The following is a 15,841-nucleotide window of genomic DNA, read 5'->3' on the forward strand; positions in this document are numbered from 1 at the left end:
AAGAGATGAGGACTACTAGAATAGATGATCTAACAAACAGTGGTAGAATTCTGAAGCATCAGCAAGCCGGAAAAAGAAACAACTCTGAAGCATTTTATATAAGTGCAAAGACTGCCTTTATGTGTGACACCTTAGGGAGTTTATTATCGTAGTGTATGTAATGTGTATTGATAATGATGAGGTTGAGTTCTATGGTTTACTCTAAAACAAGAATCAAAATCCGGGTGCTTACAACCGGTGACACAAATGAGGGAGGAGAAACTGCATTTTCAGTCCTTTTGCAAATGAAAGGGACTGTGGTGAATTAAGAGTGTGAAGGCCGTTACACTGCTTAGCTCCATCCAGTAATTGCCTTGTGGAAATGTGAGCCCAGTGTTGCTTAATTTTTCTGAAGTTTTTCAAAAGAACCCATAGATCTGGATTTTTATGTGAAGTAGTCTGAGCGTCAGCTAAAAAATACTGTAAATATTTAAAAAATATTTAAAAAATATTTTTAAATCAGAGTGAAAACTAAGCATATCTGCTATATTCATATTTTCTTTCATACAACTAGTTTGTGATATTTGATCTCAGTGGTTAAAGAATTTGATATTCAAAAAAATAAGCTTTAATCATTTGGAAAATTTACTTACACAGAATGTTTCATTTTTTAATGTTAAATCTAATATAAGAGTCTCTGGCTCTTGCCTGCTGTATCTCCAGGGCCTTTGTAGGTATTCAGTAAATATTTGTCTGATAGAGTATTTGTTAGTGAGTCACATCTACATGAATACATTCATATTAAGCATACATTGACGTGAAAATTAAAAGTGTGTGTGTGATAGAAGAAACTTAGGTTGTCTTATTAAATAATGACAACTTGAATAGTTTTTTTTTTTTAAGATTTTAGTTGATAAAGCAAAGCATTGTTCTGTGGGCTTAGCATTAACAAAATAATTTTCTTAATGGCTGTTTACAATTGAATGATATAACTTAAAAACCTTGAGTAATAGTCTCCTAGTTAATTTTCTGTATTTTGAAAATAATGGCTAATGTATCTGAATGTGTATTAGACACTCTATGTAAATATTACTTTAAATGAAGATCATATTATTTTATTACCCTTAAAATGCATCATAATAGTGAGCTGTGTGTAAAGGCTGGAGTAGGAAATGGCAACCCATTCCAGTATTCTTGCCTGGAAAATTCCATGGACAGAGGAGCCTGATGGGCTATAGTCCATGGCGTTGCAGAGAGGCAGACATGACGGAGCTTGCACGCACACGTGTAAAGGCTACAAAAGTCTTAATGTGGTAGAGGCCAGAATTAAATCTTTAACTGCTTTTATAGGCTGTGTAATGCTGATAAAATGTTGCTTAAAATAATATTTTTGAATAAAATAAGATTGTTTTTAAAGCAAGCCATATGCCTCATTCCTAACATTAGTGAGAAAATCTAACTGTCAAAATGTCTTTCTTTCACAGCTTTGTTATCAGCTACAGCCCTGAATTATCTGCTGTCTTTAGTTGCTATCGTCCTGTTTTTTGTTTACTATACTCATCCAGCCAGTTGTGCAGAAAATAAAGCATTCATCAGTGTCAACATGCTCCTCTGCCTTGGTGCTTCTATAATGTCCATACTGCCAAAAATCCAAGTAAGCTTGGATTAGTTCATTCTTTATGAAGCTTCTGTTTTTCTAAGGTTTCCTAAATCTTGAATGATTGCAATGTTTTTCTGTTTTGCTTAATTATTTTTTTGTAGGAATCACAACCAAGATCTGGTTTGTTACAGTCTTCAGTGATTACAGTCTACACAATGTATTTGACATGGTCTGCTATGACCAATGAACCGGGTATGTTTTGTTTGCTTGGATTTGCTTCTTTTCATGAATCCCGCAAGCTTTGTTTTCAGAGATTGTCGGTTTGTAAAATTAAGCTCATAGAGGAATGAAGAGAATGGAAATACTATTTCCATTCTCATGTTTCATTCTCATATAATACCATTTTCATCTTTGATGTACTGCTATATTTTTTCCCTTAGTTTCTTCCTTCACTAACAAATCTATAAGAAATTATAGGAAAATTATAAGAAATATACCTGATTTGTATGGTGCATGTGATAGTATATGTAAAATTAAAAACTATTAAAATGTTTGTTGAGTCTGTTTTAATTAGTATAGATTTTTTTAAGTTCTTTTTGTCTGTGATTACCTTACAGGTGAATGTAATTGGTCTTTGTAATCTTTTTATAGGCCAGTTTTAGTGCATTTTGTGGAAGTATAAGCCCATCTATGTTATTTGGGGTGAAACAAATTGGAAAATAAATGTACTGCAGTACAGTCTGCATTTGGTTGAATCCATAGATAAAAATTGCTAGTATGAAAGGTTGGAATATAGAGGCCAGCCATAAAGTAACACGCAGATTTTCAGTTGTGTTGTGGGTTGCCACTGCTAATCTGCTTGTTCAAGGGTCAGCTATACTATTTTTTGAAAAGGGAAAAAATGGTCTCGTTTCCTCAGAAAAATTACAGAATTTTTGACAGAAAAAAGTTTTCTGACTCTTAGATTTCATCCCATTTATAAATTTCATAGGTGCTTTATCACTAGTTGGAGAAAAAGTTTTTTTAGTGTACTAGAGAAAGATTGCTTATTTTTGTCCAGTAAGTGTCTAGAAATAAAGTAATAGGAATTTGCTTTAGGGATTATCCTTATACAAGTGGCTTCAAGATAAAAATCATTTTTCAGTGATAAGGTGGCAATTGACATATCTGGCATTGTGGGAGGTAAAAAACATATTTGGGACACTTAAGTGAATACCAACCCCATTTTAATTCTTTCTTACAAGAGTTGAGAGGCTGAAGAAGCATTAGGTCACTATGATTTATGTACTCATTTCCACAAACTATTTGCTAAAACTCTAGTAACTGATTTTATGTGTAAACTATCTTGCTTATATAACAATGTAGTTTGACAAGTTGATACACTTCATAAAATCACTATTGTTATTTCATAGTATATAACAGAAAATGCAGTGCATCTTAGTTTAGGATATCTGAATTTTATTCTTAACTCTGCTTGAGCTTTACTATAAAGTAAAAAATTTACTAATTTCACCAATTTCCTGATCAGTAAAAAGCTTAAATGTCTCAATTCCTGCATGAGGTTGAAAATGAAATTGCTTTTCAACCAGTTCGATAAAACTAGCATTATATAATGTAAAAGGTCTCATTATGAATAAATACAAGTTGTCTTATTTTGTTTGTGCCTTTTTCTAACAGTTTTTTGAGTTTGCCAGTGTATAAAGAGTTAAAAGGAACTACACTGTCCTCTGAAAAATTTTTTGTACTTTTCTAACATGTTAATTTGACCCTAATTTACATTATAGAAACAGAATGTAACCCAAGTCTACTGAACATAATTGGATATAATACAACAAGCACTATCCCAAAGGAGGGGCAGTCTGTACAGTGGTGGCATACTCAAGGAATTATTGGACTAATCCTCTTTTTACTGTGTGTATTTTATTCAAGGTAGGAAAAATTATGGGTTTTATTTTTTTGAAGCGAAGTCCAGCTATTATTCATATATGAATGTTGTGTTTAAATTCCTTTTTTTTTTTTTTCCTTTCTTTTTAAACTGTCTTTCATGTAGCATCCGTACTTCAAACAACAGTCAGGTTAATAAACTGACTCTAACAAGTGATGAATCAACACTAATAGAAGATGGTGGAGCCAGAAATGAGGGATCACTTGAGGATGGTGATGATGTTCACCGAGCCGTAGATAATGAAAGGGATGGTGTCACTTACAGTTACTCCTTCTTTCACTTCATGCTTTTCCTGGCTTCGCTTTATATCATGATGACCCTTACCAACTGGTACAGGTACTCATGTTTTATGAAAACTTTCCATGTGGAAATTTGGGTGGCTTTTTTTGTGATTCCATTGTAAAAATGTGGTATTGAGTACTTTTTATCCTCCAGTATATTTCAGAATTTAAATGAATAGTGAGATCAGTATGAGAAATGCAGACTTTATTTCCTTGCTTTAGCAATAACAATCATTAAAATAGTTCCAGATCTTAAAAGATTGAAATAAAGTTTCACAAACCTACCACATTGCTTAGGGAAGTACATGTTGACAGGGATCAAACACAGTGATTTCTAATACGGACTAACTAGTTCCCAACATAGTGTAGAAAGAGATACCTTTTTTAACTGTTTTTGTTCAAACTTTGTCATTAAAAGCTTTGAGGATTTCAAAATTGAAGTGTGAATACATTAACACAGATGGATTCTTAGAATCCTTTAAAACTAATTTTTGCTTTTATATCACTTCAAAACTGATAAACCTCTTTTTGTTAAGAGGAAGGTAGTGGTTTATATTTTGTCTTTAAAAATTCTGATTTAGTTCAAAGGATTGTTGAAAGATTGAAGATGCAAGTTGAACTGTATAGTTAGGGTAGTTCTATTTTTAATACTCTTTAATGCATAATATCCTTAACAATTTGTAAGAAAACTTTGAATACCAGCAAAAGATGTTAAAAAAAAAATTCATTTGTTTGAGATCAGCCTCTGCTGGCATTTATTATTGAAAAAATATATATATATACTTAAAAATTCCTACACTGCAGCATATTAAGGTACAAGAACTATTCCAAATAATTCTCAGTAATTCACAGCTTTGGCTGTCAGGTAATAATAGTAAATTTTAAAGATAAAAAGTATTTTTGTTATGTTTCATCAACATAAAAATCAGCTAAATTTGGGATATATTTCCTTCCCAGTTTCTTAAATCTGAGAAGGTAGAGGGAGCTCCTGTATATACTGGAGGGCGCTCGTGTATATACTTTGAACAAATTATGTTCTTTGTACAGTTTAGAATTGATAAGTCTTTGTTAAATAATGTTTCATTTATCCAGAGGTCAGACTCCCTTTCTCTGCTATTCCATTAATTAGTGAGCCAGAGATACATACAGATCCTCTGAGCATTATGTAAAGGAACTACTTCACAGGCCTATGTCTTCTGCTCCCTTAAAGGAGATTTTTTTTTTTTTAACCTTCGTATTAGCTGTCAAAGTGGTATGGAAAACAAGGCAACAGAGATAATCCAGCAACTACATATCTGTTATCACAGATTATATACAAAGAATACTTCTAAAATAAGGAAACCTGCTGGCTTGATGACCAGTAATCCAACTTCTCTCTGCTTTCTGTTTTCCTTAAATATTAGGTATGAGCCTTCTCGTGAGATGAAAAGTCAGTGGACAGCTGTCTGGGTGAAAATCTCTTCTAGTTGGATTGGCATTGTGCTGTATGTTTGGACACTGGTGGCACCACTTGTTCTTACAAATCGTGATTTTGACTGAATGGGACTTGAGGCATGAAAGTCTCACTTTGATCATCATTTATTTGAAATCAGCAGTATTCCCAACTTTTGTGAAGTTGTGTATGTGTGTGCTTCCCATGTAACTTCTCCAGTCTTCTGGCATGAATTAGATTTACCGCTTGCCATTTTATTCATTATAGTCTTGCCAAGTGCATCAATATGCGTTTTAGAATGAATCAAGAGTTGTATGAGTATGTTGGGGTAAGTTAGGAGAAGTGGACATTGTTAGGTTTATTCTCTGCTCTGTACCTGTGAAAAGAGTAAAAACAAAACTGCTTGGCAGTTTGATTTTTTAAATTGTGTTAGAACATAAGCTGTTATAGAAAAATACAAAAAATGTATGGCTGCCTTTTGAAATATTTGATGCCTTGTCCTACAGGATACTGCAAAGAACATGGCTGTCCTAAAATTGTAAAAATTGTATAAACAAGTCACAAATGCCAATTTTCTAAAAACTTTTCAGATTTTTCCCTTGATATGAAGCTAAGGAACATATACAGGTATGGAGTATTTGATTGACAACAGTGTAGGTTATGGTGGAGACGGAGACACAGAAATTTCAGAGATTTGCTAGTGGTGGGTACTAAATTGAATACCCAGGTAGGTTGTAATGTACCCTGAGTATAGGTAGTCTTTCATACTAACATAATGAACTTTGTTTTGGTCATTATAAACACATGCAGATGTGTTAAAATGTGTTCAGTGGAGAAGTTAGGAACTCTGAGAAGGATTTGGACAAACATTTTGAAAAGGATAATCATAGGTTAGAAGGAGGTTGAAAATCACTTTGAAAGTTTTGAAAATCAGAGCTGATAAACTGAAGGCTATTAAAGCCTATTTTTCAGTTTCTTCCTGTTCTGTCAAAAGTTTAACAGTGAAGAAACTGAAGCTCAGATAGCTAATCAGTGGCAAAACTGGGAAATCCCACATCTGTCAAACACAAATGGCATTTTTTCTGGAATTCAAAAATAATTTCGATTCAAATACATGCATAATAGATTTTGCACCATTGTGAGTGGTAGATCATTTATGTGATGTGAATTGCTGATGTCTAGTATGCCTTCTACACAAACTGAGGCCAGGAGAATGATGGACTGCTGTAAAATAAACTCCTGCTTAACAGTATACTATTCGGCTCAAAAGATGCTTTTCTATTTGCTGCCACCTAATTGAAATATATAGGTTATTAAAAATCTTTCAACTTGAAAATCAAGCAGTATCACTGTTAACTTAGATAGAAACTCTCAGTTGTGTCATTAGTGTCTTAAATCTTAAAATCTACATTTGCTTCTTTTAAGATACTTATTAATGTAAGCAAAATATAACAATTCCTCACCTTTTATTGTGTTGGTATTGTATTCCATGATCTCAAATGGCTGTTTTATCTTTAAATAAATGAATTCAGAGAAAATGTGTGGTATATATTCTTTTAAATTCTGGAGAATATAATTTTAGCAAATTTAGGTGGTGTAATACTCCAAACTACTTTCTTCCTGTGTATATTAAAAAAAAAAACAAAAACTGACATTGGAGGGTTTAGTGACCATTTTCTGTCTTGAAAAAACTGAATTGTTTTTAAGGTGGTCTTTACCCTTTTAGTAAGTAAAGTCACTCAGTCGTGTCCGACTCTTTGTGACCCTGTGGACTACAGCCCACCAGGCTCCTCAATCCATGGGATTCTCCAGGCAAGAATACTGGAGTGGGTTGCCTTTTCCTTCTCCAGGGGATCTTCCTGACCCAGGGATCGAACCCCGGTCTCCCGCACTGGAGGCAGACGCTTTAACCTCTGAGCCACCCTTTTGGTTCTCTGTTAATAACCCCTGAAGTGGATCTCAAAGGTAATGTAAGTGTTATTCTCCTAGAAGAACTAGACCAGTTAAGTCTGGAGAATAATTTTAATTCATTTGATAGATATTCTAGACTTCTGTGTTCTCCAGGCCTTTTTTCCTGCGATGCCAATTGATGCTGCTTTTTTCTGACACTTCAGTATTAAAAAAAAAAAAAAAATTAAAAAAATGTTCTATCCCATAGCAGCAAAATACCAGAAAGAAAAATTAGAGAAATAATCCCACTTACGTTCGTATCAGAAAGAATAAAACACCTAAGGAGGCAAAAGACCTGTACTCTGAAACCTTATGACACTGATGCAGGAAATGGAGACAAAAACAGATGGAAAGATATACCATGTTTTAAGACAGATAAAATCAACATTGTAGAATCATTATACTACCCATGGCAGTTTACAGATTCAGTGCAATCCCTGTGAAATTATCAATGGCATTTTTCAAAGAACTGTAACAAAAATGTTTTTAATTTGTATGGAAACACAACAGACCCCAAATAGCCAAAACAGTTTTGAGAAAGAAAAGTGAAGCTGGAGGAATCACGTTCCCTGATTTCAAACTACTACAAAGCTACAGTAATCAAAGCAGTACAGGACTGACACAAAAACACATCAAAGGACCAGGTTAGAAATGCCAAAAATAAACCCAAATGCTTCTGATGGACAATCTACTACAAAGGATGCAAGAATACACAATGGAATACACAGTCTCTTCAGTAAGTGATTCTGGGGAAAAGATCAGTCTCCCAGAATAATGGAAATAAAAGTAAACTGTTGTGACCTAATTAAAGTTTTTGCACAGCAAAGGAAACCATAAGCAAGACAAACTACAAAATGGGAGAAGATACTTGCAAATGATGCTACCAATGAATTTAATTTCCAAGTAATACAGCTCATGCAGCCTAATATTTTTTAAGACATCTTGTCACTGTGGCCAGTGTTACACCCTTTTTAGTTCTGTCCTGTGACAGTAATTGTTCACTCAGTCATGTCCAACTGCAGTCCCATGGACTATATATACATATATATATGCATGCCAGGATTCCCTGTCCTTCCCCATCTCCTGGAACTTGTTCACCAGTGATGCCATTCAACCATCTTGTCCTCCTTCACCCCCTTCTCCTACCCTCAGTCTTCCCCAGCATCTTCAGTGAAGATGCTCATTCATCCCCAGTGAATCTACAGGGTTGATTTCCTTTAGGATTGACTGGTTCGATCTTGTAGTCCAAGGGACTCTTGAGTCTTCTCCAGCACCACAGTTCAAAAGCATCAATTCTTCAGCGCTCAGCCTTTACGGTCCAACTCTGAAATCCATACCTTGACTACTGCAAAAACCGTAGCTATGTGACGTGTACATTTATCAGCAAAGTGATGTCTCTGCTTTTTAATACACTGTTTAGGTTTGTCATTGCTTTTCTTCCAAGGAGCATCTTAATTTCATAGCTGTAGTCGCTATCTGCACTGAATAAAGTCTGTCACTGTTTCCATTGTTTCCCCATCTGTTTGCCATGGAGTATGTGATGGGACCAGATGCCATGATCTTAAGTTTTTTGAATGTTGAGTGTTAAGCCAGCTTCATTCTCCTCTCAAGAGGCTCTTTAGTGCCTCTTTGCTTGCCGTAAGGGTGGTGTCATCTGCTTATCTGATGTTGATATTTCTCCCAGCAATCTTTGATTCCAGTTTGTTTCATCCAGCCCAGCCTTTCTTGTGATGTACTCTGCATATAAGTTAAATAAGCAGGGTGGCAATACACAGCCTTAACGTTCCTTTTCCCGATTTTGAACCAGTCTGTTGTTTCCATGTCCAGTTCGAACTGTTGCTTCCTGACCTGCATACAGGTTTCTCAGGAGGCAGGTAAATTAATCTGGTATTCCCATCTTCTAAGAATCTTCCAGTTTGTTGTGATCCACACAGCCAAAGGCTTTAGTTTTTCTGGAATTCTCTGGCTTTTTCTGTGATCCAGTGGATGTTGGCAATTTCATCTCTGGTTCCTCTGACTTTTCTAAATCTAGCTTGTACATATGGAAATGTGTATTTATAATACACATTTATGTGGAACTGGCTCACCAATTAGAGGCTGACGAATCCAAAATTGGGCTGCTTGGGTTGATTTTGAGACTGTTGTGGTAGATATTCCAGAAGTTTGGGACTCAGTCTAAGTCGTAGTTAGTATCAACAATGAAAAATCAGGTTCATACACTGAAAATGGCACTTAACCTGATCTTCCCCAAAACTCATAATCCCATCTAGTTATGGCAAGAAACAGAGTGACCCCAAATTGAGGGACATTACAAAGTATCAAGCCAGTACTCCTCACAACTGTCAAGGTCTAGTTTATGTGTATTGTAGTTTGTCTGAAACCAATTTCTTGAAATTTACTTTATGACCTAATCTGCAATTGATTCTCAAAGTATTTTTACCTACGCTTGTTGTTTCATGTAGGTGCTAATTCTCAAATGTAGCATTTTATGTATGTTTATCGTGAGTGTCATCTGGTCATCTTCCCAGCCTGTGGACCTTCTGTTCTCACACTTCAGCTTCTAAACTGAGTATACCAACCCTATGAAGCACTTAATGAAAGTCACTCAGTCGTGTTTGACCCTCTGTGACCCCATGGATTATATGGTCCATGGAATTCTCCAGGCCAGAATACTGGAGTGGGTAGCCATTCCCTTCTCCAGGGGATCTTCCCAACCCAGGGATCGAACCCAGCATTGCAGGGGGATTCTTTACCAACTGAACTATCAGGGGAGCCGGAAGCACATAGTGAAACACCCTAAAAGAACATTTATCTCTAAGTCACTAGCTCTCTTATAGGCTTACTTGTATCCCAACTGAGGCAAAAGAAACTTAGAGGTGGTTATGAAGATGAGGGGGTACATATCTGTAAACCGTACTGTGCTGTTTTCCATATAACACACAGAGACTTTTTGCAATAAACACAAGTTTATGTTATTTTTAAAGGAAGCAGTTTCCAGGTCTTCAATTTCCGTGTGTGTATTTTCCTAAAGTGATGTGCTTGAAAAGATGTCTCAGGACAAGGCATCATCCCTTTTAACAATTACTCTCTCCACACTTGAAACAAATCAAATAATTACTCCTCTTAATTCATCCTGAATCTTAATACCAAGGCACTTCAGATAAACTTGCTAAACACCCAAATAGAGACAATTTTAAACACTGGTAAGAGAATGACACTTTTTTAAAAAATCCTTTGCAATTCAGGTGACTTATATTTCTTTTCTTTCACTGAAATAATCAGGATGATCTAATTAAATTACCAGCTAATACAATTTTTAAAGTACTTGAATGAAATTTGAAGGACTTCATATTTGGTGACATTGCTGTAACAAAATTCCTTCTATTTTCATCTCTTTTTTTGTGTGTTAAAAAGGTTTCTTAGGACTTGATAAAAACAAATTGATGCTCTTAATATATTAATATTATAAACCTACCGCCAGATAATAAAACATTTGGGGAAAAAAATCCCTGAGATTTGTTCACCCCACAAAAAGATGTATTTCTGATAAATTTTTACTTTTTATGTTAACAACTCAAAATTTAAACCACCTTAGTGAACAGTGAAATCTCTTTAACAGATCAATCCCCCAAAATTCAGAGGTAGAACATAATAAAGGTTTGCTCCCCCCTCACCTGAAATCTAAAGGAATATCCAGGATTGATGGATGGCTCTCCTCTAAGTGGTGATCCAGGAAGCCAAGTTTCCTCCTCCTCGTGTGTATACTCAGAAGCCACATACTCCTCTGCATCAAGCTAGCAGATGAGTAAAAGGTGAGGAGGGTTGCATGGGGGAAATTTTCAGACCAGACCTGTAAGTTCTGAACACTGCTTTTCCTGATTTATCAGAATTCAGTTACATAGCTACCCTGTTTGTAAAGATGGAGATAACATAACTGCATGATGTGAAATGGTTCAGCAATCAGTTAACAGTCTCTGCCACATACCTATATACTGTTGTGATCAACTGTGTATTTATAATTGGAGACAAACTTTAATGCTTGGAATTTTAAGGTTATAGGAAGTAATTTCAAATTTAGTTGCAGAGAAGTGCAACAGTTACTGTCAATGTATGACTATCATGCATAATAAAAGTAGTATAAAATTCTTTGGAGGAAGTAGAATGCATAATGATGAACACCAAATCACTATGGTATTTAGATATACATTTAAAAGCATGTAACTTTTTTAAAATGGCAGTATTAACAGTATCCTAAATTCCTCCTGGCTACTTAAGGTGAAAGTGAAGTCACTCAGTCGTGTTCAACTCTTCGCGACCCCATGGACTGTAGCCTACCAGGCTCCTCCGTCCATGGGATTTTCCAGGCAAGAATACTGGAGTGGGTTACCATTTCCTTCTCCAGGGGATGTTCCCAGCCCAGGAATCAAACCCGGGTCTCCTGCATTGTAGGCAGATGCTTTACCATACTTAAGATGAAAAAGTTTAAATGTCACCTTAAAAAGTACTAGGAGATACAAGGTTTTCAAAATTATTTTTAAAATACTTCTAGAGTTATCCTAAAAAGGAGAAGAAACTTAATCATATCCCCCAGTGATGAAGGGAAAAAGAGAAAGTCTCTGAAGCTATCTCTCCTCTAACTCTTGGCACTTTATGCAGAACACTGTTTTGACTTTTTGAATTTGTTCACCAAGGTCCCACAGTCAGAGCCAAGTATTTTAGGATCTGCTAAGGAAGGGTTTCTTACCCCTCTGTGCTAGGCTTTATTTGAATTTTTGTATCATGTATGAGAAATTCCAAGATACTAAGAGAGAGTCTATAGCCAATAAGGAAAGCCATCTCTGGAAAGCCATCTCTAATTTCTCATCAAACAGCCCTATTTAAAAAAGCATTCAGATACTAGCTCACTGCTTCCAGTTCTCTGCTCGAAGGTAGAATTCTTCAGGTGATAGTTCTCTGGCCTTGCATTAAGTCTCTCTAATCCTTCTGAGCAAATGTTTCAAAGGGAAAAAAGTGATTTAACTGTTTCTCTTTTCTCTCAAGGTGAAAATTAAAGGCACTTTGCATCCAGTGATAATGTTCGTACCTAATTTGGACAACTGGAAGCATACTTTTCTCAATTCTTTATTAGAAACATAGAAAGTAAGCCAGTATAATTTTTAAACAAAGAACTTAAAACACATTAAATCTGGAGTCATTATATTTTCCTCCTTGTTGCAAGACAACCTATCCTCTGAGATGAGGCACAAAGAACTTCCTATGCTTCATGTTTAGAATAATGGACAACAGACAAAGCTCACAGTCTACATCTACCTACTTCATATGAAAAGGAAAGACTCACATGTGGATGTCACTCCAAAGAAGACACGTAACAGACACCAGATACGCAACATTCATAATATTTATTTTACTAAATAGTATGCTTCAAAAAAACACAAAACAAACCAGAAAACTTTTACTTAAAACTAGTCCAGTGAGCTGGATGGGTTGACACCACCCCATCCCCTTCTGTCTATAATATATGCAGCTGAAACTGTATCAGACAGCAAGCACTCAAGTATATGTTGCCTTCCTTTTGAACATGAATGAACTTCTCTGAACCAAGAGAGACAAATGAAGTTTTACAAGATACAGGCACTTTATGTTCCCAGTTTTATAAAGAAGCCATGTGAAAAATACTCAATAAAACAACTGGAACAGAGAAAGCTTTAGGAGTTCTACCATTAGTTATAGTGACTTACACTCAATGCAAACAAGACAGCATCAAACAAGTAAAACAAACAAACGAAAAGTTTAACTGGGGTTAATGAACATATACGTAAAAAAGAAATCCAATTTAGTGTAACTGGAGAAAAATGGCCATTTGAATCCAACTTAAAGATATGCCAATAATGTGATTTAACACATCAAATCTTTATGTACCTACATAATTGAGTAACACCTGAAAGCTTTGCAAGAGTGGGTGGTTAGTGAGAAAAGCAAAAGGTGCTTTTGATTCCACAGTTATCTGATAAAATGAAACAAAGAAATTTACAAAAAAAAGTACCAAATGATACTTTAAAATAAATAGTTCATCATTTTGATGAATATATACACATAGAGTCCACTTCTTGGGGATTTAGCTATCTAAAAGTGGCATGTCACTATCCAGAGGTGCAGGAGCAAGTTCACATAAATAAAACAGTGTGGCTTCACTAGCTTCAGCTTCAGTCAATGGCTCCAGGCGAACAAGCTTACTTTGGGTTGGTTCTGGGTCCAAGCTGCTATCCAGAAGCTCATCAACTTCTATGGGTTTATCTACAGAGGACATAACTTCTGACGATGCGGTACTCCCCTGTTCAACAGAAGAAGCAGGGTTCCCATCGAGGAATGCAAGAAGTGGAAAAGCAGTGTACTGGATAAGCTGCTTATCTATAATGAAGATAAGAAAAATGCTTTTTTACGACCAGCTTATACAGAGTTCAAGCTGAAGGTGGAAAAAACAGAAGTAGATGTGCATATGTGCAATCATTACTCTTATATACAGTCAAACATGATACTTTCTGTCAGTAAATTTGAAAATATTTAAGTCAGAAAATGTAGTCTTCACTAATTAAGAAATGAGGGTTCTTTCAGTTCTTCTGAAGTTAAATAGGGCGGAAAATTACAACCTTTAAGAACTCACCACACCAATTTCCTTTATATGCTGGAACCTTGATTTGTTATGAATAAAACAAAGACTAATACATACCCTTGTTCAATAATTAAGCATGGCAAAATCTTCCTCTGCTCACGTTAGTCTCTACATAGAAACCTTAATTTTAAAAAACGAATACTACATTTATACCTACCTGTTTTGGGTTTAGATTTTCTCCCCTCTTCTGAAACTGGCTGAACTACATTGTTCTTGGTTTCTAATCCTTTATTCTCAGACTAAAAGAGAAAAAATAGTATAAAAATCCTTGTCTCATATTTTTTATGTTCCTGAAAAACAGCAAAACATTTAAAATTGGTACAGTATATGAATACTGGTATGTTCTCTTAAATACATGGGAAAGGGGAGCATCAGGAGAGATGAATGAGAGAGAGAGAGAGAGAGAGAGAGAGAGAGAGAGAGAGAGAGAGAGAGAGAGAGAGAGGTAATCAAATTGGCTAAGAAAACTATTGCTGTCACCAAGTGGATGAAACAAAGAACTTGAACTAGGATGCCAGTAAGTACAAAAAAGGAGGGGCATTTCAACAGTAGAATAGACAGAATTTGTCAAGAGTGGAAGATGGTAATGAATCAAAGATGGCTAGTTTCAAATTGCGAATGAAGAGCTGATTCTTTAAACAATTTTAAACAGTTTTGACTTAATATGTATTACACATTTCTTTTTGCTCACAAACAGAATATTTAGCATAAGTAAACATATTTATAGTAGCCCAGGATGACATGATGACATCCTTAAAACTATTTGTATTTGGAAGCCTCAAATATGAGGTGATATTTCTTCATTTCCTTTTTGTGGCTCTTTCAGTTCTTTTCTGTCATTTAAATTACTTCTTTTGACACTGTCTTCTCTCCTTACACCTGACTGTAAGGGAATTAAATCTTTAACGTTAAGTTCTTCAGTGCTCTTTTCAATCATGTTCAAACTGAGGTGCTGACGTTCACAATTTCTCCTGAATAGCTGTTAAGTCCCAGATATCTGCCTGCTTGTAAATTATATATGGTGTAACAAACATACTAATTCCTATAATTTCCCTGATATCAACATAAAATTAAGCAGTACAAATTTCCAAAATTTACAGATAATAACTTCATGACATAATAAAAACTACTTAAAACTTCCCCCCAAATTATTTCTCATTTAGCATTCACAATTAAAAAAGCATTAATGCAGTAATATTTCCTTTGTGTTTCTACTTCCTGTGCTAAGTTGCTTCAGTTGTATCTGACTCTTTGCAACCCTACAGACTGTAGCTTGCCAAGCTCCTCTGTCAATGGGATTCTTCAGGCAAGAATACTGGAGTGGGTTGCCATTTCCTCCACCAGGGGATCTTCCTGCCCAGGGATCACACCCAGGTCTCTTATGTCTCCTGCATTGGCAGGTGGGTTCTTTACCATTAGCACCACCTGGGAAGCCCTAAATATGTATTTTTCAAGGATGCCACTGTTGTTATTCTAATATGAGAACCAGGAAAACAAATGGGTTTCATCTCCCAAGCAAATTTTTGCTTATTCCTAGCAGCCACCGAGACTGCTATACTGAGATTGCTATACAGCATACTGATTCATTAGCAAAGAGTGCTTTAATACACATCGTATAATACTTGTCACTGGCAAGGGAATGAAAGCTGATGTGCCAATTATTTAAAATTAATCAGAATTCTAAAACATGATAAAAAGTCACTCTCAATTTTAATTTTTCTATAGTATTGTAGAATACTATAGAATTTGGGCTTCCCAAGTGGCTCAGTGGTGAAGAATCCACCTGCAGTGCAGGAGACATGGTTCAATCCCTGGGTTGGGAAGATCCCCTGGAGAAGGAAATGGCAACCCTCTCCAGTATTCCTGCCTGGAAAATCACATGGACAGAAGAGTCTGGTGGGCTACAGTCCATAGGGTTGCAAAAAGAGTCATACATAACTCAGCAACTGAACTAACAGTATTGTAGAGAATATGCAAACTTGCC

General features: G+C 35.6%; 2 protein-coding genes across 3 annotated transcripts in view; one reads left to right on the top strand and one right to left on the bottom strand.

The window, feature by feature from the left end:
• The window catches only part of SERINC1 (serine incorporator 1), a 34,643-nt gene extending 27,878 nt beyond the window's left edge, over nt 1-6,765 (top strand). The window contains exons 6-10 of the mRNA XM_052645499.1: nt 1,464-1,633; nt 1,741-1,831; nt 3,364-3,508; nt 3,630-3,860; nt 5,209-6,765. Of these exons, the coding sequence (XP_052501459.1) occupies nt 1,464-1,633; nt 1,741-1,831; nt 3,364-3,508; nt 3,630-3,860; nt 5,209-5,344 (773 nt within the window). The 3' untranslated portion in view covers nt 5,345-6,765. The remainder of the gene's footprint in view (nt 1-1,463; nt 1,634-1,740; nt 1,832-3,363; nt 3,509-3,629; nt 3,861-5,208) is intronic.
• A 5,802-nt stretch (nt 6,766-12,567) lies between these two features.
• HSF2 (heat shock transcription factor 2) overlaps nt 12,568-15,841 on the bottom strand; it is a 39,493-nt gene continuing 36,219 nt past the window's right edge. For both annotated transcript variants that reach the window (XM_052645648.1, XM_052645647.1), the window contains 2 exons: nt 14,015-14,096; nt 12,568-13,595 (listed from right to left, as the gene is read on the bottom strand). In XM_052645648.1, coding sequence (XP_052501608.1) covers nt 13,303-13,595; nt 14,015-14,096 — 375 coding nt within the window. In that variant the 3' untranslated portion in view covers nt 12,568-13,302. The remainder of the gene's footprint in view (nt 13,596-14,014; nt 14,097-15,841) is intronic.

Source organism: Budorcas taxicolor, chromosome 9 (assembly GCF_023091745.1).
Source record: "Budorcas taxicolor isolate Tak-1 chromosome 9, Takin1.1, whole genome shotgun sequence".
In the NCBI taxonomy this organism is placed as follows: Eukaryota; Metazoa; Chordata; class Mammalia; order Artiodactyla; family Bovidae; genus Budorcas; species Budorcas taxicolor.